We start from the raw sequence: 23,363 nt of genomic DNA, 5'->3' as shown, positions 1-23,363 counted from the left end.
AGGCAGACAGCTCTGCAGCACAGGTGGCCAGCACAGAGACTGATTTTCTACAGCAATTTCTGTGGAGAAATGTCCCTAAATGTCCCCATGACACGAAACTCAGGAGAATCATTTGGTATGGTTATGCTGTCACCTGCACACAATGCACTATCCCTCAGACAAGAAACACAGCAGACGTACTCAGCAGCTCCAGGGAGTCACCCTCGATCTCCTGTTGCTGAGCAGCAGCTGGGTCAGCACGGGAGGTGAACAAACTGCCCTGGCTCCACTTCTCAGGTTGGGGAGAAAAGGATCCCTTAGACAATGCTGCTGCTGCTGCAGCAGGTTTGGTGACAGAGCCTGTGTAGATCTGGGACAAGAAATGAGTTGATGTCAGAAAGGTGGTTGGCAGAGATGACCCTGAGATCCCCTATTGAAATGCGAGCCTTTAGGGAGGTGCTGTCAGCCACATGCAGGGCTCTTCAATGGTTTTTTTCTGATGTCCCCTTCGCAAACTGGATGGGTCAAAACCAAAGGCAAGTTTTACTCGGGTTCATGGCCAGATTCGTGTTTGGTTTTCATAGATTTTCAGAAAGATGACTGCCACAATCACCATTCTACTTCCTCTCAAGGATTCCTTTCTCCTTACAAGGGCTACAGACACACTTGCAGCTTTGTTCAAAAGTTCTACCTCCTCCCACTGTGTCCTATTTTCCTGCATCATCTTAAGGTCATGCTCAACCTGTAGCACTTCTGGTGGGGATGGTACCTGTGCTTCACTCCTAACTTGTGGCTCTTCATTGCCAGACATTCGCTGGAAGTCTTTGCAGGCTGCCTGGTAAGATGTCAGCACTTGCACCTCAAATCAAACAGAACAAAGAAGTCAGACACTACAGCTTGTCCCTGTCAGCCAGGAGTGGGGGACAGACAGCTTGTTTCAATCCTCCATCTGGGTCACCATGCTCCACTGTAAAAACACCTCAATAAACAAGGCTATTCAGCGGCCCAGGAAGTGTCCATCAGAGCAGCTGTGATACACACCACAGCAGGATGGCACTCAGAGGCATGGCCCCACTCCCTGCTGCTCTGCACTGGGAAGGGAAGAAGGAAAGAAACCACCAGTTTGGTGACTGCAGTGGCTGCATCCCTCTTTCACTCACTTGCTTTTCTAGAGCCTGAGGGAGGCAATTAGCTGTCTCTCTGATAATTTTCATGTCTTCCTCAAGCCTCTTCTCCCATGCCTTGATTCTGGTGTGAGCTAGCAGAAGCTCAGCGTTCAGCTGTTCCTTCATGTTCTCTAAAAAACAAGTGAGAGGATGTTTCATGACTGGAGTGCCTGCCATTCTTTCACTCACCTGGTTGTGTTGATCGCCCCTCTGCTGATCAAGATTGTCCTCTTGAATTCTTCCCATGTCTTCCTTGTTCCTCCTCTTCACTGCTATGATGGGACTCTGAGCTTTGGGCAGCTCTGCTTGTGGCTCTGCCTTGATCTTCTGTACACACAAATGCAGAGCAAGTGACTGGGAGCTGCCATCAGACTCAGCTTTTTTCCTTTTGCAGCCTCAAAATCACATTTATTCAACCACTTCTTTCTGCTTCCCTACCCACATCTGCTTCCATTGCAAACCTCCTGTCCCAGGGCTGATCTCTGCAGATTCCAAGGCTCTGTGCTTCCAGTGCCTGTGGGATTCCTGGCCTCCTCAGTCCCAAGGGCTGTGGTTTATGCCCTTCTTCCTGCCCTGCCCTCTTTCCCCTGGCCAGTCTGGCTTACCTGGCCTTTCTCCTGTGGCTCTTCCACCTGCTGCCCAAGCTGCTCTTCCTGCTCTCGGGCTGGGAACAGCTCTCCCTGAGTCTGGCATGGCATCTCTGATGAAGCAGTCTGCTCCTGCTCTCTCTCTAGAAGCACCTGCACAGAAAGCAAGAGAAGATGGGTTTCAGCTTCCCATATGACCTTTGTGGGCCAAGACTCAAAGACTGCTGGGCTCACACATTCCCAAAGCACTGTGCTGCTGCTCTGCTGGGTCATTCTCTGTTTGAGGGGAGGCACAGATTCCAAAGTGACCCTGGCCCTACAATCAGGGGCCATCTGGGACAGAAGCTCCAAGAGCCTCTCAGGCAGCTGACAGGGAAGGTGTGGCATTTCTCAAGGGTGTGGTGAGGGCCTCCCTCTGCTTCTGCCATGTTTTGTTTGTCTTTCAGTAGTGACTGACACCCTGCTCTGTCCCACAGCTCCATCCTGGCTCTGCAGGTGGCTTCCTGGTTGAGCTCCCTCTTTGTGAGAGACAATTTTGGAGTTCTCTTTGCCCCCTAAAACATGGAATTCTTCCACCTCTCTAGGACAGGCAGAAAATCAAGAGAATTAACTGGGGGCTTCAGGGAAGAAGAGACTGGAGGAGGAAAACAGCTCTGAGGGGAAAGAACCACCATATCTGGAGGAGAAAACATCCCTCTCTTCTCAGAATCAGTCAATGAAATGTGTTCTCTAATCCTCTCCTGAAAGAGGTGCTTTAGCATGTGGAACTTTACTTCTCCAACTGCTTTGGACTAGATGATCTGAATGGTCTCTTCCAACCTAGAATTTTTGTGATTCTGTGTGATTCTGTGGTTCAATATGTAAATTTTACAGTGCATAGATAGATAGGTAGATAGATAGATAGATAGATAGATAGATAGATAGATAGATAGATAAACAGATGCATCTAAATTTCTAAAATCTCTCTCTATTGTTGCTCTCTGTTGCTACACACATCAACAGTCAGCAGCCAGTGCCCCGAACATGAGCAATCCTGAACTTGATCTCCTGTTGCTCAATAAACCACACTCTTGGGGAATCTGTAGGTCCTTATGGAAAGGGATCAGACTCAGAGCACTGCAGTGGGAATTGCACTCTTTGTGCATCCGTGCTCGGGCAACTTCTTCTCTTGGACTCGACCACACTGATGGTGCTAAAGCGGCTGGAATCAGAAATGCAGCCCAGCCCCTCCCAGCTCCTGTGACCTCGGAGGAGCAGCTGGAATGCAAAGGCATTGATTCCCTACTCAATTTCCAAACACAACACACGCTGATTCCGTGGGCTACAAGAAGGCAGGGGCTGTGTTAGCCTGAAGGCTAAATCAAGGTCCTACTGGCTGGGTGGAAACCAGAAGAGTTCCTTCTGCACCAAGGTCCCTATCCCAACCTATGTGTTCCCAGGCAAAACAAATGCATCTTCTAGAAGTGACTTCTTACAAAATACATGTAAAGCAGAATTTCTGGGACACCTGGAAAAGGGCACAAAATATAGAGGAAAAGAAACCTTAATTCCTGACACAAGAGAAAATGAACAGATCAAGTCCTCAAAAAAAACCAACAAACAAGAAGACAGAAGTGTCACCCACAAAAGTCTCTAAAGCCCTTGGATAAACTGATGGAATATTTGGCACTGGAAAAGCCATTCAGCTGAGCATTGTCATGCAGGGATTGATGGAAGCTTCGTGAAAGTGACTCAAGAGCCTTCCATGATCCTGGCTAAAACTCCCTCAGCAGCTCTTCCATGGCCTTATGCTGTACCCCCTTACCCAGCTCCCCTGTCCTTCTGTGCACATGCTGAAGCCAGATGCTCTCCCAGAGGCACCAGCCCTTTGCTGCCCCAACATGACAGCTCAAGGGCCAAGTTCTGTGGTCGCTGACTGGAGGAAATCCCGAGCTCCTGGCAGGACTCCAGCACCCAGCATCCTCAGCCTGCAACAGCAAAGTGCTGGCTGCTCCAAATTTTGCAGCTCAGCCTTGCACTAAAGACAGCACCACACACAACTGGCACTTACAGCTTCAGAATATCCAAGCCCTGGTGTGAGCACTGATGGAGGCTGGTGCTCATCCTCCTCAATTTGCTCCTCGCTGGCTTCTTCTCCAGGAGCAGCGGGAGCCAGGGGAGAGACGGCTCTTGGTTCTGTCATCTGTGAGAAGAGAGGAGCGTGAGGGAGAGGCCATTTCCTATCATGTAGAACCTCATTTCTTTTCACATCTACCCCCACATCTTCGAAAGGAAAAATCAAAATATTTCATAGTGACAGAGGGGTTCTAAGTCACAGCCACCAAATTAAAATGGGCCAAATCAACAGCACTCTAGATGGATATGAAGCTGATTTTCCTCCCTGGCTGCTATCAGCAAGCAAGGTTGTTTTGGCAAAACCGAAATTTTAGTGCTTGAAAGCACTGAAATGGAAAAGTAGGAAAGCGACAGCAATGCCATTGCTACTGCTGCTGCAGACGTAGAAAACTCAAACTGGATCACAATCCCATCCAGGGCTGCAAAATGGCAGAAAACGTTGTGCAGAAGCATCTGTGCTTGCTGGAAAAAGAGGAAAATGCACAGGCCTTCTCTTCCTAACAAAACAACAAGCCAACAAGCCACAAGATGGAAGCATCAGCCACTCCACTGTGTAAAGGCTTTGGATGCAGTGAGGGCATGTTTGGTGGTGAAACAACGCTTGTGCTGAGCACTGTCACGCAGGGATTGATGAAAGTCTGTCGGAAGGTCCCTCAAGAGCCTCCCACTGTCGAGGCTAAAGCTCCCTCGGCACCTCCTCCCTGGCCTTGTGCTGCACCCCCTTGCCCAGCTGCCCTATCCTTCTGTGCACACGCTGCAGCTCCTCCATGACTTTCTGCTCCCCAGGGCCGACAAGTGCACACAGCACTCCAGCTGTGGCCACAGCACTGCCCAGCACAGGGCCACGCTCAATGCCCTGCTCCTGCTGCCCCACTGCTGCTGGCACAGCCACCATGCCCTTGGCCTTCTTGGCCCCCTGGCCACACGCTGCCGCATCTTCAGCTGCTCAAAACCGCCAGCACCCCTGGCTCCTTTTGGGCCACGCAGATCCTCAGCCACAAAGGTGCCCATTTCACTCCTGATAAAGCAGGCCCCATTGCAAGATGGCCTTCCTCTTCAACACAACACAGCAGTCAAGCACTTGGAGATTCACCCCCACTCGAAGCTCCAAGGAACTTGCCAAAGCTGCAGACTGCACCAAAATATGCATCAGAAGAAACTGGCCGCTTCTGATTTTTGCCTCGCAAGAAGGCTTCGCAACTCCGCACTTTGTTTCTTTGGCCACATGGGACAGGAATGGCCCCCACAGCTGTATGGACCACACAATCCTCCCCTTGCAGCTTATCAAAAGCCAAAAGACAGCTGGTCCAAAAGAGACTGTACAAGTGAAGAACCACTCAAGGAAAGTGCAGACCGCTTTCCCAAGCCAAACATACCTTTCCAAAAAAGGAAAACCAACAAAACAAGGCCTGGCACCTCCAGCATTACCGCCTTTGCCCTTGGCCATAGCACTGCAGAAGCCAAGAGATAGAGCTTCCCTCAGCCAAGCAGCCAGATGCTCTCCCAGAGGCACCAGCCCTTTGCTGCCCCAACATGACAGCTCAAGGGCCAAGTTCTGTGGTCGCTGGCTGGAGGAAATCCCAAGCTCCTGGCAGGACTCCAGCACCCAGCATCCTCAGCCTGCAACAGCAAAGTGCTGGCTGCTCCAAATTTTGCAGCTCAGCCTTGCACTAAAGACAGCACCACACACAACTGGCACTTACAGCTTCAGAATATCCAGGCCCTGGTGTGAGCACTGATGGAGGCTGGTGCTCATCCTCCTCAATTTGCTCCTCGCTGGCTTCTTCTCCAGGAGCAGCGGTAGCCAGGGGAGAGACGGCTCTTGGTTCTGTCATCTGTGAGAAGAGAGGAGCGTGAGGGAGATGCCATTTCCTATCATGTAGAACCTCATTTCTTTTCTCATCTACCCCCACATCTTCGAAGGAAAAATCAAAATATTTCATAGTGACAGAGGGGTTCTAAGTCACAGCCACCAAATTAAAATGGGCCAAATCAACAGCACTCTAGATAGATATGAAGCTGATTTTCCTCCCTGGCTGCTATCAGCAAGCAAGGTTGTTTTGGCAAAACCGAAATTTTAGTGCTTGAAAGCACTGAAATGGAAAAGTAGGAAAGCGACAGCAATGCCATTGCTACTGCTGCTGCAGACGTAGAAAACTCAAACTGGATCACAATCCCATCCAGGGCTGCAAAATGGCAGAAAACGTTGTGCAGAAGCATCTGTGCTTGCTGGAAAAAGAGGAAAATGCACAGGCCTTCTCTTCCTAACAAAACAACAAGCCAACAAGCCACAAGATGGAAGCATCAGCCACTCCACTGTGTAAAGGCTTTGGATGCAGTGAGGGCATGTTTGGTGGTGAAACAACCCTTGTGCTGAGCACTGTCATGCAGGGATTGATGAAAGTCTGTCGGAAGGTGCCTCAAGAGCCTCCAACTGTCGAGGCTAAAGCTCCCTCAGCACCTCCTCCCTGGCCTTGTGCTGCACCCCCTTTCCCAGCTGCCCTGTCCTTCTGTGCACACGCTGCAGCCCCTCCATGACTTTCTGCTCCCCAGGGCCCACAAGTGCACACAGCACTCCAGCTGTGGCCGCAGCGCTGCCCAGCACAGGGCCACGCTCAATGCCCTGCTCCTGCTGCCCCACTGCTGCTGGCACAGCCACCATGCCCTTGGCCTTCTTGGCCCCCTGGCCACACGCTGCCACATCTTCAGCTGCTCAAAACCGCCAGCACCCCTGGCTCCTTTTGGGCCACGCAGATCCTCAGCCACAAAGGTGCCCATTTCACTCCTGATAAAGCAGGCCCCATTGCAAGATGGCCTTCCTCTTCCGAGCAACACAACACAGCAGTCAAGCACTTGGAGATTCACCCCCACTCGAAGCTCCAAGGAACTTGCCAAAGCTGCAGACTGCACCAAAATATGCATCAGAAGAAACTGGCCGCTTCTGATTTTTGCCTCGCAAGAAGGCTTCGCAACTCCGCACTTTGTTTCTTTGGCCACACGGGACAGGAATGGCCCCCACAGCTGTATGGACCACACAATCCTCCCCTTGCAGCTTATCAAAAGCCAAAAGACAGCTGGTCCAAAAGAGACTGTACAAGTGAAGAACCACTCAAGGAAAGTGCAGACCGCTTTCCCAAGCCAAACATACCTTTCCAAAAAAGGAAAACCAACAAAACAAGGCCTGGCACCTCCAGCATTACCACCTTTGCCCTTGGCCATAGCACTGCAGAAGCCAAGAGATAGAGCTTCCCTCAGCCAAGCAGCCAGATGCTCTCCCAGAGGCACCAGCCCTTTGCTGCCCCAACATGACAGCTCAAGAGCCAAGTTCTGTGGTCGCTGGCTGGAGGAAATCCCGAGCTCCTGGCAGGACTCCAGCACCCAGCATCCTCAGCCTGCAACAGCAAAGTGCTGGCGGCTCCAAATCTTGCAGCTCTGCCTTGCACTAAAGACAGCACCACACACAACTGGCACTTACAGCTTCAGAATATCCAGGCCCTGGTGTGAGCACTGATGGAGGCTGGTGCTCATCCACCTCAATTTGCTCCACTTTGGCTTCTTCTCCAGGAGCAGCGGGAGCCAGGGGAGAGACGGCTCTTGGTTCTGTCATCTGTGAGAATAGAGGAGCGTGAGGGAGAGGCCATTTCCTATCATGTAGAACCTCATTTCTTTACACATCTACCCCCACATCTTCGAAGGAAAAATCAAAATATTTCATAGTGACAGAGGGGTTCTAAGTCACAGCCACCAAATTAAAATGGGCCAAATCAACAGCACTCTAGATGGATATGAAGCTGATTTTCCTCCCTGGCTGCTATCAGCCATCAAGGTTGTTTTAAGCACTGAAATGGAAAAGTAGGAAGGTGACAGCAATGCCATTGCTACTGCTGCTGCAGACGTAGAAAACTCAAACTGGATCACAATCCCATCCAGGGCTGCAAAATGGCAGAAAACGTTGTGCAGAAGCATCTGTGCTTGCTGGAAAAAGAGGAAAATGCACAGGCCTTCTCTTCCTAACAAAACAACAAGCCAACAAGCCACAAGATGGAAGCATCAGCCACTCCACTGTGTAAAGGCTTTGGATGCAGTGAGGGCATGTTTGGTGGTGAAACAACCCTTGTGCTGAGCACTGTCACGCAGGGATTGATGAAAGTCTGTCGGAAGGTGCCTCAAGAGCCTCCCACTGTCGAGGCTAAAGCTCGCTCAGCACCTATTCCCTGGCCTTGTGCTGCACCCCCTTGCCCAGCTGCCCTGTCCTTCTGTGCACACGCTGCAGCCCCTCCATGACTTTCTGCTCCCCAGGGCCCACAAGTGCACACAGCACTCCAGCTGTGGCCGCAGCGCTGCCCAGCACAGGGCCACACTCACTGCCCTGCTCCTGCTGCCCCACTGCTGCTGGCACAGCCACCATGCCCTTGGCCTTCTTGGCCCCCTGGCCACACGCTGCCGTATCTTCAGCTGCTCAAAACCGCCAGCACCCCTGGCTCATTTTGGTCCACACAGCTCCTCAGCCACAAAGGTGCCCATTTCACTCCAGATAAAGCAGGCCCCATTGCAAGATGGCCTTCCTCTTCCGAGCAAGACAACACAGCAGTCAAGCACTTGGAGATTCACCCCCACTCGAAGCTCCAAGGAACTTGCCAAAGCTGCAGACTGCACCAAAATATGCATCAGAAGAAACTGGCCGCTTCTGATTTTTGCCTCGCAAGAAGGCTTCGCAACTCCGCACTTTGTTTCTTTGGCCACATGGGACAGGAATGGCCCCCACAGCTGCATGGACCACACAATCCTCCCCTTGCAGCTTATCAAAAGCCAAAAGACAGCTGGTCCAAAAGAGACTGTACAAGTGAAGAACCACTCAAGGAAAGTGCAGACCGCTTTCCCAAGCCAAACATACCTTTCCAAAAAAGGAAAACCAACAAAACAAGGCCTGGCACCTCCAGCATTACCGCCTTTGCCCTTGGCCATAGCACTGCAGAAGCCAAGAGATAGAGCTTCCCTGAGCCAAGCAGCCAGATGCTCTCCCAGAGGCACCAGCCCTTTGCTGCCCCAACATAACAGCTCAAGTGCCAGGATCTGTGGTTGCTGGCTGGAGGAAATCCCGAGCTCCTGGCAGGACTCCAGCACCCAGCATCCTCAGCCTGCAACAGCAAAGTGCTGGCGGCTCCAAATCTTGCAGCTCTGCCTTGCACTAAAGACAGCACCACACACAACTGGCACTTACAGCTTCAGAATATCCAGGCCCTGGTGTGAGCACTGATGGAGGCTGGTGCTCATCCACCTCAATTTGTTCCACTTTGGCTTCATCTCCTGGAGCAGTGGGAGCCAGGGGAGAGACGGCTCTTGGTTCTGTCATCTGTGAGAAGAGAGGAGCGTAAGGGAGTGGCTGTTTCCTATCATGTAGAACCTCATTTCTTTTCACATCTACCCCCACATCTTCGAAGGAAAAATCAAAATATTTCATAGTGACAGAGGGGTTCTAAGTCACAGCCACCAAATTAAAATGGGCCAAATCAACAGCACTCTAGATGGATATGAAGCTGATTTTCCTCCCTGGCTGCTATCAGCAAGCAAGGTTGTTTTGGCAAAACCGAAATTTTAGTGCTTGAAAGCACTGAAATGGAAAAGTAGGAAAGCGACAGCAATGCCATTGCTACTGCTGCTGCAGACGTAGAAAACTCAAACTGGATCACAATCCCATCCAGGGCTGCAAAATGGCAGAAAACGTTGTGCAGAAGCATCTGTGCTTGCTGGAAAAAGAGGAAAATGAACAGGCCTTCTCTTCCTAACAAAACAACAAGCCAACAAGCCACAAGATGGAAGCATCAGCCACTCCACTGTGTAAAGGCTTTGGATGCAGTGAGGGCATGTTTGGTGGTGAAACAACCCTTGTGCTGAGCACTGTCATGCAGGGATTGATGAAAGTCTGTCGGAAGGTCCCTCAAGAGCCTCCCACTGTCGAGGCAAAAGCTCACTCAGCACCTCCTCGCTGGCCTTGTGCTGCACCCCCTTACCCAGCTGCCCTATCCTTCTGTGCACACGCTGCAGCTCCTCCATGACTTTCTGCTCCCCAGGGCCGACAAGTGCACACAGCACTCCAGCTGTGGCCGCAGCACTGCCCAGCACAGGGCCACGCTCAATGCCCTGCTCCTGCTGCCCCACTGCTGCTGGCACAGCCACCATGCCCTTGGCCTTCTTGGCCCCCTGGCCACACGCTGCCGCATCTTCAGCTGCTCAAAACCGCCAGCACCCCTGGCTCCTTTTGGGCCACGCAGATCCTCAGCCACAAAGGTGCCCATTTCACTCCTGATAAAGCAGGCCCCATTGCAAGATGGCCTTCCTCTTCAACACAACACAGCAGTCAAGCACTTGGAGATTCACCCCCACTCGAAGCTCCAAGGAACTTGCCAAAGCTGCAGACTGCACCAAAATATGCATCAGAAGAAACTGGCCGCTTCTGATTTTTGCCTCGCAAGAAGGCTTCGCAACTCCGCACTTTGTTTCTTTGGCCACATGGGACAGGAATGGCCCCCACAGCTGCATGGACCACACAATCCTCCCCTTGCAGCTTATCAAAAGCCAAAAGACAGCTGGTCCAAAAGAGACTGTACAAGTGAAGAACCACTCAAGGAAAGTGCAGACCGCTTTCCCAAGCCAAACATACCTTTCCAAAAAAGGAAAACCAACAAAACAAGGCCTGGCACCTCCAGCATTACCACCTTTGCCCTTGGCCATAGCACTGCAGAAGCCAAGAGATAGAGCTTCCCTGAGCCAAGCAGCCAGATGCTCTCCCAGAGGCACCAGCCCTTTGCTGCCCCAACATGACAGCTCAAGGGCCAAGTTCTGTGGTCGCTGGCTGGAGGAAATCCCAAGCTCCTGGCAGGACTCCAGCACCCAGCATCCTCAGCCTGCAACAGCAAAGTGCTGGCTGCTCCAAATCTTGCAGCTCTGCCTTGCACTAAAGACAGCACCACACACAACTGGCACTTACAGCTTCAGAATATCCAGGCCCTGGTGTGAGCACTGATGGAGGCTGGTGCTCATCCACCTCAATTTGCTCCACTTTGGCTTCTTCTCCAGGAGCAGCGGGAGCCAGGGGAGAGACGGCTCTTGGTTCTGTCATCTGTGAGAATAGAGGAGCGTGAGGGAGAGGCCATTTCCTATCATGTAGAACCTCATTTCTTTACACATCTACCCCCACATCTTCGAAGGAAAAATCAAAATATTTCATAGTGACAGAGGGGTTCTAAGTCACAGCCACCAAATTAAAATGGGCCAAATCAACAGCACTCTAGATGGATATGAAGCTGATTTTCCTCCCTGGCTGCTATCAGCCATCAAGGTTGTTTTAAGCACTGAAATGGAAAAGTAGGAAGGTGACAGCAATGCCATTGCTACTGCTGCTGCAGACGTAGAAAACTCAAACTGGATCACAATCCCATCCAGGGCTGCAAAATGGCAGAAAACGTTGTGCAGAAGCATCTTTGCTTGCTGGAAAAAGAGGAAAATGAACAGGCCTTCTCTTCCTAACAAAACAACAAGCCAACAAGCCACAAGATGGAAGCATCAGCCACTCCATTGTGTAAAGGCTTTGGATGCAAGGGGGGCATGTTTGGTGGTGAAACAACCCTTGTGCTGAGCACTGTCACGCAGGGATTGATGAAAGTCTCTCGGAAGGTGCCTCAAGAGCCTCCCACTGTCGAGGCTAAAGCTCGCTCAGCACCTATTCCCTGGCCTTGTGCTGCACCCCCTTGCCCAGCTGCCCTGTCCTTCTGTGCACACGCTGCAGCCCCTCCATGACTTTCTGCTCCCCAGGGCCCACAAGTGCACACAGCACTCCAGCTGTGGCTGCAGCGCTGCCCAGCACAGGGCCACGCTCACTGCCCTGCTCCTGCTGCCCCACTGCTGCTGGCACAGCCACCATGCCCTTGGCCTTCTTGGCCCCCTGGCCACATGCTGCCGCATCTTCAGCTGCTCAAAACCGCCAGCACCCCTGGCTCCTTTTGGGCCACGCAGATCCTCAGCCACAAAGGTGCCCATTTCACTCCAGATAAAGCAGGCCCCATTGCAAGATGGCCTTCCTCTTCCGAGCAACACAACACAGCAGTCAAGCACTTGGAGATTCACCCCCACTCGAAGCTCCAAGGAACTTGCCAAAGCTGCAGACTGCACCAAAATATGCATCAGAAGAAACTGGCCGCTTCTGATTTTTGCCTCGCAAGAAGGCTTCGCAACTCCGCACTTTGTTTCTTTGGCCACACGGTCTGGAATGGCCCCCACAGCTGTATGGACCACACAATCCTCCCCTTGCAGCTTATCAAAAGCCAAAAGACAGCTGGTCCAAAAGAGACTGTACAAGTGAAGAACCACTCAAGGAAAGTGCAGACCGCTTTCCCAAGCCAAACATACCTTTCCAAAAAAGGAAAACCAACAAAACAAGGCCTGGCACCTCCAGCATTACCGCCTTTGCCCTTGGCCATAGCACTGCAGAAGCCAAGAGATAGAGCTTCCCTGAGCCAAGCAGCCAGATGCTCTCCCAGAGGCACCAGCCCTTTGCTGCCCCAACATGACAGCTCAAGGGCCAAGTTCTGTGGTCGCTGGCTGGAGGAAATCCCAAGCTCCTGGCAGGACTCCAGCACCCAGCATCCTCAGCCTGCAACAGCAAAGTGCTGGCTGCTCCAAATTTTGCAGCTCAGCCTTGCACTAAAGACAGCACCACACACAACTGGCACTTACAGCTTCAGAATATCCAGGCCCTGGTGTGAGCACTGATGGAGGCTGGTGCTCATCCACCTCAATTTGTTCCACTTTGGCTTCATCTCCTGGAGCAGTGGGAGCCAGGGGAGAGACGGCTCTTGGTTCTGTCATCTGTGAGAAGAGAGGAGCGTAAGGGAGTGGCCGTTTCCTATCATGTAGAACCTCATTTCTTTTCACATCTACCCCCACATCTTCGAAGGAAAAATCAAAATATTTCATAGTGACAGAGGGGTTCTAAGTCACAGCCACCAAATTAAAATGGGCCAAATCAACAGCACTCTAGATGAATATGAAGCTGATTTTCCTCCCTGGCTGCTATCAGCAAGCAAGGTTGTTTTGGCAAAACCGAAATTTTAGTGCTTGAAAGCACTGAAATGGAAAAGTAGGAAAGCGACAGCAATGCCATTGCTACTGCTGCTGCAGACGTAGAAAACTCAAACTGGATCACAATCCCATCCAGGGCTGCAAAATGGCAGAAAACGTTGTGCAGAAGCATCTGTGCTTGCTGGAAAAAGAGGAAAATGCACAGGCCTTCTCTTCCTAACAAAACAACAAGCCAACAAGCCACAAGATGGAAGCATCAGCCACTCCACTGTGTAAAGGCTTTGGATGCAGTGAGGGCATGTTTGGTGGTGAAACAACCCTTGTGCTGAGCACTGTCATGCAGGGATTGATGAAAGCCTGTCGGAAGGTCCCTCAAGAGCCTCCCACTGTCGAGGCAAAAGCTCACTCAGCACCTCCTCGCTGGCCTTGTGCTGCACCCCCTTACCCAGCTGCCCTATCCTTCTGTGCACACGCTGCAGCTCCTCCATGACTTTCTGCTCCCCAGGGCCGACAAGTGCACACAGCACTCCAGCTGTGGCCGCAGCACTGCCCAGCACAGGGCCACGCTCAATGCCCTGCTCCTGCTGCCCCACTGCTGCTGGCACAGCCACCATGCCCTTGGCCTTCTTGGCCCCCTGGCCACACGCTGCCGCATCTTCAGCTGCTCAAAACCGCCAGCACCCCTGGCTCCTTTTGGGCCACGCAGATCCTCAGCCACAAAGGTGCCCATTTCACTCCTGATAAAGCAGGCCCCATTGCAAGATGGCCTTCCTCTTCAACACAACACAGCAGTCAAGCACTTGGAGATTCACCCCCACTCGAAGCTCCAAGGAACTTGCCAAAGCTGCAGACTGCACCAAAATATGCATCAGAAGAAACTGGCCGCTTCTGATTTTTGCCTCGCAAGAAGGCTTCGCAACTCCGCACTTTGTTTCTTTGGCCACATGGGACAGGAATGGCCCCCACAGCTGCATGGACCACACAATCCTCCCCTTGCAGCTTATCAAAAGCCAAAAGACAGCTGGTCCAAAAGAGACTGTACAAGTGAAGAACCACTCAAGGAAAGTGCAGACCGCTTTCCCAAGCCAAACATACCTTTCCAAAAAAGGAAAACCAACAAAACAAGGCCTGGCACCTCCAGCATTACCACCTTTGCCCTTGGCCATAGCACTGCAGAAGCCAAGAGATAGAGCTTCCCTGAGCCAAGCAGCCAGATGCTCTCCCAGAGGCACCAGCCCTTTGCTGCCCCAACATGACAGCTCAAGGGCCAAGTTCTGTGGTCGCTGGCTGGAGGAAATCCCAAGCTCCTGGCAGGACTCCAGCACCCAGCATCCTCAGCCTGCAACAGCAAAGTGCTGGCTGCTCCAAATCTTGCAGCTCTGCCTTGCACTAAAGACAGCACCACACACAACTGGCACTTACAGCTTCAGAATATCCAGGCCCTGGTGTGAGCACTGATGGAGGCTGGTGCTCATCCACCTCAATTTGCTCCACTTTGGCTTCTTCTCCAGGAGCAGCGGGAGCCAGGGGAGAGACGGCTCTTGGTTCTGTCATCTGTGAGAATAGAGGAGCGTGAGGGAGAGGCCATTTCCTATCATGTAGAACCTCATTTCTTTACACATCTACCCCCACATCTTCGAAGGAAAAATCAAAATATTTCATAGTGACAGAGGGGTTCTAAGTCACAGCCACCAAATTAAAATGGGCCAAATCAACAGCACTCTAGATGGATATGAAGCTGATTTTCCTCCCTGGCTGCTATCAGCCATCAAGGTTGTTTTAAGCACTGAAATGGAAAAGTAGGAAGGTGACAGCAATGCCATTGCTACTGCTGCTGCAGACGTAGAAAACTCAAACTGGATCACAATCCCATCCAGGGCTGCAAAATGGCAGAAAACGTTGTGCAGAAGCATCTTTGCTTGCTGGAAAAAGAGGAAAATGAACAGGCCTTCTCTTCCTAACAAAACAACAAGCCAACAAGCCACAAGGGGGAAGCATCAGCCACTCCATTGTGTAAAGGCTTTGGATGCAAGGGGGGCATGTTTGGTGGTGAAACAACCCTTGTGCTGAGCACTGTCACGCAGGGATTGATGAAAGTCTCTCGGAAGGTGCCTCAAGAGCCTCCCACTGTCGAGGCTAAAGCTCGCTCAGCACCTATTCCCTGGCCTTGTGCTGCACCCCCTTGCCCAGCTGCCCTGTCCTTCTGTGCACACGCTGCAGCCCCTCCATGACTTTCTGCTCCCCAGGGCCCACAAGTGCACACAGCACTCCAGCTGTGGCCGCAGCGCTGCCCAGCACAGGGCCACGCTCACTGCCCTGCTCCTGCTGCCCCACTGCTGCTGGCACAGCCACCATGCCCTTGGCCTTCTTGGCCCCCTGGCCACATGCTGCCGCATCTTCAGCTGCTCAAAACCGCCAGCACCCCTGGCTCATTTTGGTCCACACAGCTCCTCAGCCACAAAGGTGCCCATTTCACTCCAGATAAAGCAGGCCCCATTGCAAGATGGCCTTCCTCTTCCGAGCAACACAACACAGCAGTCAAGCACTTGGAGATTCACCCCCACTCGAAGCTCCAAGGAACTTGCCAAAGCTGCAGACTGCACCAAAATATGCATCAGAAGAAACTGGCCGCTTCTGATTTTTGCCTCGCAAGAAGGCTTCGCAACTCCGCACTTTGTTTCTTTGGCCACACGGTCTGGAATGGCCCCCACAGCTGTATGGACCACACAATCCTCCCCTTGCAGCTTATCAAAAGCCAAAAGACAGCTGGTCCAAAAGAGACTGTACAAGTGAAGAACCACTCAAGGAAAGTGCAGACCGCTTTCCCAAGCCAAACATACCTTTCCAAAAAAGGAAAACCAACAAAACAAGGCCTGGGACCTCCAGCATTACCGCCTTTGCCCTTGGCCATAGCACTGCAGAAGCCAAGAGATAGAGCTTCCCTGAGCCAAGCAGCCAGATGCTCTCCCAGAGGCACCAGCCCTTTGCTGCCCCAACATGACAGCTCAAGGGCCAAGTTCTGTGGTCGCTGGCTGGAGGAAATCCCAAGCTCCTGGCAGGACTCCAGCACCCAGCATCCTCAGCCTGCAACAGCAAAGTGCTGGCTGCTCCAAATTTTGCAGCTCAGCCTTGCACTAAAGACAGCACCACACACAACTGGCACTTACAGCTTCAGAATATCCAAGCCCTGGTGTGAGCACTGATGGAGGCTGGTGCTCATCCTCCTCAATTTGCTCCTCGCTGGCTTCTTCTCCAGGAGCAGCGGGAGCCAGGGGAGAGACGGCTCTTGGTTCTGTCATCTGTGAGAAGAGAGGAGCGTGAGGGAGATGCCATTTCCTATCATGTAGAACCTCATTTCTTTTCACATCTACCCCCACATCTTCGAAGGAAAAATCAAAATATTTCATAGTGACAGAGGGGTTCTAAGTCACAGCCACCAAATTAAAATGGGCCAAATCAACAGCACTCTAGATGGATATGAAGCTGATTTTCCTCCCTGGCTGCTATCAGCAAGCAAGGTTGTTTTGGCAAAACCGAAATTTTAGTGCTTGAAAGCACTGAAATGGAAAAGTAGGAAAGCGACAGCAATGCCATTGCTACTGCTGCTGCAGACGTAGAAAACTCAAACTGGATCACAATCCCATCCAGGGCTGCAAAATGGCAGAAAACGTTGTGCAGAAGCATCTGTGCTTGCTGGAAAAAGAGGAAAAGGCACAGGCCTTCTCTTCCTAACAAAACAACAAGCCAACAAGCCACAAGATGGAAGCATCAGCCACTCCACTGTGTAAAGGCTTTGGATGCAGTGAGGGCATGTTTGGTGGTGAAACAACCCTTGTGCTGAGCACTGTCACGCAGGGATTGATGAAAGTCTGTCGGAAGGTGCCTCAAGAGCCTCCCACTGTCGAGGCTAAAGCTCCCTCGGCACCTATTCCCTGGCCTTGTGCTGCACCCCCTTGCCCACCTCCCCTGTCCTTCTGTGCACACGCTGCAGCCCCTCCATGACTTTCTGCTCCCCAGGGCCCACAAGTGCACACAGCACTCCAGCTGTGGCCGCAGCGCTGCCCAGCACAGGGCCACGCTCACTGCCCTGCTCCTGCTGCCCCACTGCTGCTGGCACAGCCACCATGCCCTTGGCCTTCTTGGCCCCCTGGCCACACGCTGCCGCATCTTCAGCTGCTCAAGGCCGCCAGCACCCCTGGATGCTTTTGGGCCACGCAGATCCTCAGCCACAAAGATGCCCATTTCACTCCAGATAAAGCAGGCCCCATTGCAAGATGGCCTTCCTCTTCCGAGCAACACAACACAGCAGTCAAGCACTTGGAGATTCACCCCCACTCGAAGCTCCAAGGAACTTGCCAAAGCTGCAGACTGCACCAAAATATGCATCAGAAGAAACTGGCCGCTTCTGATTTTTGCCTCGCAAGAAGGCTTCGCAACTCCGCACTTTGTTTCTTTGGCCACATGGGACAGGAATGGCCCCCACAGCTGCATGGACCACACAATCCTCCCCTTGCAGCTTATCAAAAGCCAAAAGACAGCTGGTCCAAAAGAGACTGTACAAGTGAAGAACCACTCAAGGAAAGTGCAGACCGCTTTCCCAAGCCAAACATACCTTTCCAAAAAAGGAAAACCAACAAAACAAGGCCTGGCACCTCCAGCATTACCGCCTTTGCCCTTGGCCATAGCACTGCAGAAGCCAAGAGATAGAGCTTCCCTGAGCCAAGCAGCCAGATGCTCTCCCAGAGGCACCAGCCCTTTGCTGCCCCAACATAACAGCTCAAGTGCCAGGATCTGTGGTCGCTGGCTGGAGGAAATCCCAAGCTCCTGGCAGGACTCCAGCACCCAGCATCCTCAGCCTGCAACAGCAAAGTGCTGGCGGCTCCAAATCTTGCAGCTCTGCCTTGCACTAAAGACAGCACCACACACAACTGGCACTTACAGCTTCAGAATATCCAGGCCCTGGTGTGAGCACTGATGGAGGCTGGTGCTCATCCACCTCAATTTGTTCCACTTTGGCTTCTTCTCCAGGAGCAGCGGGAGCCAGGGGAGAGACGGCTCTTGGTTCTGTCATCTGTGAGAAGAGAGGAGCGTAAGGGAGTGGCCGTTTCCTATCATGTAGAACCTCATTTCTTTTCACATCTACACCCACATCTTCGAAGGAAAAATCAAAATATTTCATAGTGACAGAGGGGTTCTAAGTCACAGCCACCAAATTAAAATGGGCCAAATCAACAGCACTCTAGATGGATATGAAGCTGATTTTCCTCCCTGGCTGCTATCAGCAAGCAAGGTTGTTTTGGCAAAACCGAAATTTTAGTGCTTGAAAGCACTGAAATGGAAAAGTAGGAAAGCGACAGCAATGCCATTGCTACTGCTGCTGCAGACGTAGAAAACTCAAACTGGATCACAATCCCATCCAGGGCTGCAAAATGGCAGAAAACGTTGTGCAGAAGCATCTGTGCTTGCTGGAAAAAGAGGAAAATGCACAGGCCTTCTCTTCCTAACAAAACAACAAGCCAACAAGCCACAAGATGGAAGCATCAGCCACTCCACTGTGTAAAGAGTTTGGATGCAGGGAGGGCATGTTTGGTGGTGAAACAACCCTTGTGCTGAGCACTGTCACACAGGGATTGATGAAAGCCTGTCGGAAGGTGCCTCAAGAGCCTCGCACTGTCGAGGATAAAGCTCCCTCAGCACCTCCTCCCTGGCCTTGTGCTGCACCCCCTTACCCAGCTGCCCTGTCCTTCTGTGCACACGCTGCAGCCCCTCCATGACTTTCTGCTCCCCAGGGCCCACAAGTGCACACAGCACTCCAGCTGTGGCCGCAGCACTGCCCAGCACAGGGCCACGCTCACTGCCCTGCTCCTGCTGCCCCACTGCTGCTGGCACAGCCACCATGCCCTTGGCCTTCTTGGTCCCCTGGCCACACGCTGCCGCATCTTCAGCTGCTCAAGGCCGCCAGCACCCCTGGATGCTTTTGGGCCACGCAGATCCTCAGCCACAAAGGTGCCCATTTCACTCCTGATAAAGCAGGCCCCATTGCAAGATGGCCTTCCTCTTCCGAGCAACACAACACAGCAATCAAGCACTTGCAGCTTCACCCTCACTCTGGGCTCCAATGCACTTGCCCAAGCTGCAGACTTCAGCACAAAACTGATCAGCAGAAACTTGCCCCTTCTGCTCTTTGCGCCTTCTGAAAAGCCAAAAGGCAGTTGGGCCAACAGTAACTCTACAAGTTAAAAATGACTCAAGGAAACTGCAGAACACTTCCACAAGTTAAGGCACCTTTCCAAAAGGGAAAACAAACCAACAAAACCATTTGACTTCCAGCACTACCACTTGCACCCTTGGCCGTAACTCCGCAGAAGCCCAGAGATGGAGCTTCCCTGAGCCAAGCAGCCAGAAGCTCAGCTGCAGCCCCCAGCTCGGTGCTGCCTCAACAGGACAGGTCAAAGGCCAATTTCCAGCTGTCACTGCCTGCAGGAAAAGGCCACGTCCTGCAGGACTCCAGCACTTAACATCCTTGGCCAGACACAGCAAGTGCTGGCCGCTCGGAAACTTGCATCTCTGCCTTGCACTAAAGACAGCGCCCCCCACAAAGGGCACTTACTCTCTTGGGAAGATGAGCAGGCTTTGGTGTGACCATGACTGGACGCTTGCGCTGGTCATCTTGCTCATTTTCCTCCTCTCTGTCTTCTTCTGGAATAGGAGAAAGAGCCAGGGGAAAAATGGCTCTTGCTCTTGTCACCTGTGCCAAGACAGAATGATAGGGACAGGCCGTTACCTAGCGCTTAGAACCTCATTTCTCCTCACATCCACAGACACATCTTCAAAGGAGAACTCATGAACTTTGTGTAGCAATGGCATTTGAAGTCACTCCAAGCAGACTGAAATGGGCACATTCAACAGAACAGTATAAGGCTATGAATTCGATATTCCTCCTTGTCTGCTATTTGCAGGCAAGGTTGTCTCTGCAAAAGGCAGCTTTTAGATCTTGTAAACTCTGAAATGGAAAAGTAGGAAAGCGACAGCAATGCCATTGCTACTGCTGCTGCAGACGTAGAAAACTCAAACTGGATCACAATCCCATCCAGGGCTGCAAAATGGCAGAAAACGTTGTGCAGAAGCATCTGTGCTTGCTGGAAAAAGAGGAAAATGAACAGGCCTTCTCTTCCTAACAAAACAACAAGCCAACAAGCCACAAGATGGAAGCATCAGCCACTCCACTGTGTAAAGGCTTTGGATGCAGTGAGGGCATGTTTGGTGGTGAAACAACCCTTGTGCTGAGCACTGTCATGCAGGGATTGATGAAAGTCTGTCGGAAGGTGCCTCAAGAGCCTCCAACTGTCGAGGCTAAAGCTCCCTCAGCACCTCCTCCCTGGCCTTGTGCTGCACCCCCTTGCCCAGCTGCCCTGTCCTTCTGTGCACACGCTGCAGCCCGTCCATGACTTTCTGCTCCCCAGGGCCCACAAGTGCACACAGCACTCCAGCTGTGGCCGCAGCGCTGCCCAGCACAGGGCCACGCTCAATGCCCTGCTCCTGCTGCCCCACTGCTGCTGGCACAGCCACCATGCCCTTGGCCTTCTTGGCCCCCTGGCCACACGCTGCCACATCTTCAGCTGCTCAAAACCGCCAGCACCCCTGGCTCCTTTTGGGCCACGCAGATCCTCAGCCACAAAGGTGCCCATTTCACTCCTGATAAAGCAGGCCCCATTGCAAGATGGCCTTCCTCTTCCGAGCAACACAACACAGCAGTCAAGCACTTGGAGATTCACCCCCACTCGAAGCTCCAAGGAACTTGCCAAAGCTGCAGACTGCACCAAAATATGCATCAGAAGAAACTGGCCGCTTCTGATTTTTGCCTCGCAAGAAGGCTTCGCAACTCCGCACTTTGTTTCTTTGGCCACACGGGACAGGAATGGCCCCCACAGCTGTATGGACCACACAATCCTCCCCTTGCAGCTTATCAAAAGCCAAAAGACAGCTGGTCCAAAAGAGACTGTACAAGTGAAGAACCACTCAAGGAAAGTGCAGACCGCTTTCCCAAGCCAAACATACCTTTCCAAAAAAGGAAAACCAACAAAACAAGGCCTGGCACCTCCAGCATTACCACCTTTGCCCTTGGCCATAGCACTGCAGAAGCCAAGAGATAGAGCTTCCCTGAGCCAAGCAGCCAGATGCTCTCCCAGAGGCACCAGCCCTTTGCTGCCCCAACATGACAGCTCAAGGGCCAAGTTCTGTGGTCGCTGGCTGGAGGAAATCCCAAGCTCCTGGCAGGACTCCAGCACCCAGCATCCTCAGCCTGCAACAGCAAAGTGCTGGCGGCTCCAAATCTTGCAGCTCTGCCTTGCACTAAAGACAGCACCACACACAACTGGCACTTACAGCTTCAGAATATCCAGGCCCTGGTGTGAGCACTGATGGAGGCTGGTGCTCATCCACCTCAATTTGCTCCACTTTGGCTTCTTCTCCAGGAGCAGCAGGAGCCAGGGGAGAGACGGCTCTTGGTTCTGTCATCTGTGAGAAGAGAGGAGCGTGAGGGAGAGGCCGTTTCCTATCATGTAGAACGTCATTTCTTTTCACATCTACCCCCACATCTTCGAAGGAAAAATCAAAATATTTCATAGTGACAGAGGGGTTCTAAGCCACAGCCACCAAATTAAAATGGGCCAATTCAACAGCACTCTAGATGGATATGAAGCTGATTTTCCTCCCTGGCTGCTATCAGCCATCAAGGTTGTTTTAAGCACTGAAATGGAAAAGTAGGAAAGTGACAGCAATGCCATTGCTACTGCTGCTGCAGACGTAGAAAACTCAAACTGGATCACAATCCCATCCAGGGCTGCAAAATGGCAGAAAACGTTGTGCAGAAGCATCTGTGCTTGCTGGAAAAAGAGGAAAATGCACAGGCCTTCTCTTCCTAACAAAACAACAAGCCAACAAGCCACAAGATGGAAGCATCAGCCACTCCACTGTGTAAAGGCTTTGGATGCAGTGAGGGCATGTTTGGTGGTGAAACAACCCTTGTGCTGAGCACTGTCACGCAGGGATTGATGAAAGTCTGTCGGAAGGTGCCTCAAGAGCCTCCCACTGTCGAGGCTAAAGCTCGCTCAGCACCTATTCCCTGGCCTTGTGCTGCACCCCCTTGCCCAGCTGCCCTGTCCTTCTGTGCACACGCTGCAGCCCCTCCATGACTTTCTGCTCCCCAGGGCCCACAAGTGCACACAGCACTCCAGCTGTGGCCGCAGCGCTGCCCAGCACAGGGCCACGCTCACTGCCCTGCTCCTGCTGCCCCACTGCTGCTGGCACAGCCACCATGCCCTTGGCCTTCTTGGCCCCCTGGCCACACGCTGCCGCATCTTCAGCTGCTCAAAACCGCCAGCACCCCTGGCTCATTTTGGTCCACACAGCTCCTCAGCCACAAAGGTGCCCATTTCACTCCTGATAAAGCAGGCCCCATTGCAAGATGGCCTTCCTCTTCCGAGCAACACAACACAGCAGTCAAGCACTTGGAGATTCACCCCCACTCGAAGCTCCAAGGAACTTGCCAAAGCTGCAGACTGCACCAAAATATGCATCAGAAGAAACTGGCCGCTTCTGATTTTTGCCTCGCAAGAAGGCTTCGCAACTCCGCACTTTGTTTCTTTGGCCACATGGGACAGGAATGGCCCCCACAGCTGCATGGACCACACAATCCTCCCCTTGCAGCTTATCAAAAGCCAAAAGACAGCTGGTCCAAAAGAGACTGTACAAGTGAAGAACCACTCAAGGAAAGTGCAGACCGCTTTCCCAAGCCAAACATACCTTTCCAAAAAAGGAAAACCAACAAAACAAGGCCTGGCACCTCCAGCATTACCGCCTTTGCCCTTGGCCATAGCACTGCAGAAGCCAAGAGATAGAGCTTCCCTGAGCCAAGCAGCCAGATGCTCTCCCAGAGGCACCAGCCCTTTGCTGCCCCAACATAACAGCTCAAGTGCCAGGATCTGTGGTCGCTGGCTGGAGGCAATCCCGAGCTCCTGGCAGGACTCCAGCACCCAGCATCCTCAGCCTGCAACAGCAAAGTGCTGGCGGCTCCAAATCTTGCAGCTCTGCCTTGCACTAAAGACAGCACCACACACAACTGGCACTTACAGCTTCAGAATATCCAGGCCCTGGTGTGAGCACTGATGGAGGCTGGTGCTCATCCACCTCAATTTGTTCCACTTTGGCTTCATCTCCAGGAGCAGTGGGAGCCAGGGGAGAGATGGCTCTTGGTTCTGTCATCTGTGAGAAGAGAGGAGCGTAAGGGAGTGGCCGTTTCCTATCATGTAGAACCTCATTTCTTTTCACATCTACCCCCACATCTTCGAAGGAAAAATCAAAATATTTCATAGTGACAGAGGGGTTCTAAGTCACAGCCACCAAATTAAAATGGGCCAAATCAACAGCACTCTAGATG

The 23,363-nt window shown here is 52.2% G+C and overlaps 1 protein-coding gene across 1 annotated transcript in view; it reads right to left on the bottom strand.

Annotated features, from left to right (window-relative positions):
• The window catches only part of LOC131571583 (serine/threonine-protein kinase Pak-like), a 74,542-nt gene that overhangs the window by 7,595 nt on the left and 43,584 nt on the right, over positions 1–23,363 (bottom strand). Inside the window, exons 3-4 of the mRNA XM_058824361.1 lie at positions 1,751–1,885; positions 1,140–1,472 (exon numbers count right to left, since the gene is read on the bottom strand). Of these exons, the coding sequence (XP_058680344.1) occupies positions 1,140–1,472; positions 1,751–1,885 (468 nt within the window). The remainder of the gene's footprint in view (positions 1–1,139; positions 1,473–1,750; positions 1,886–23,363) is intronic.

This window comes from Ammospiza caudacuta, chromosome Z (genome assembly GCF_027887145.1).
Source record: "Ammospiza caudacuta isolate bAmmCau1 chromosome Z, bAmmCau1.pri, whole genome shotgun sequence".
In the NCBI taxonomy this organism is placed as follows: domain Eukaryota; kingdom Metazoa; phylum Chordata; class Aves; order Passeriformes; family Passerellidae; genus Ammospiza; species Ammospiza caudacuta.
The sequence above is the reverse complement of the archived record's forward strand: the minus strand, read 5'-3'. Positions and strand labels throughout refer to the sequence as shown.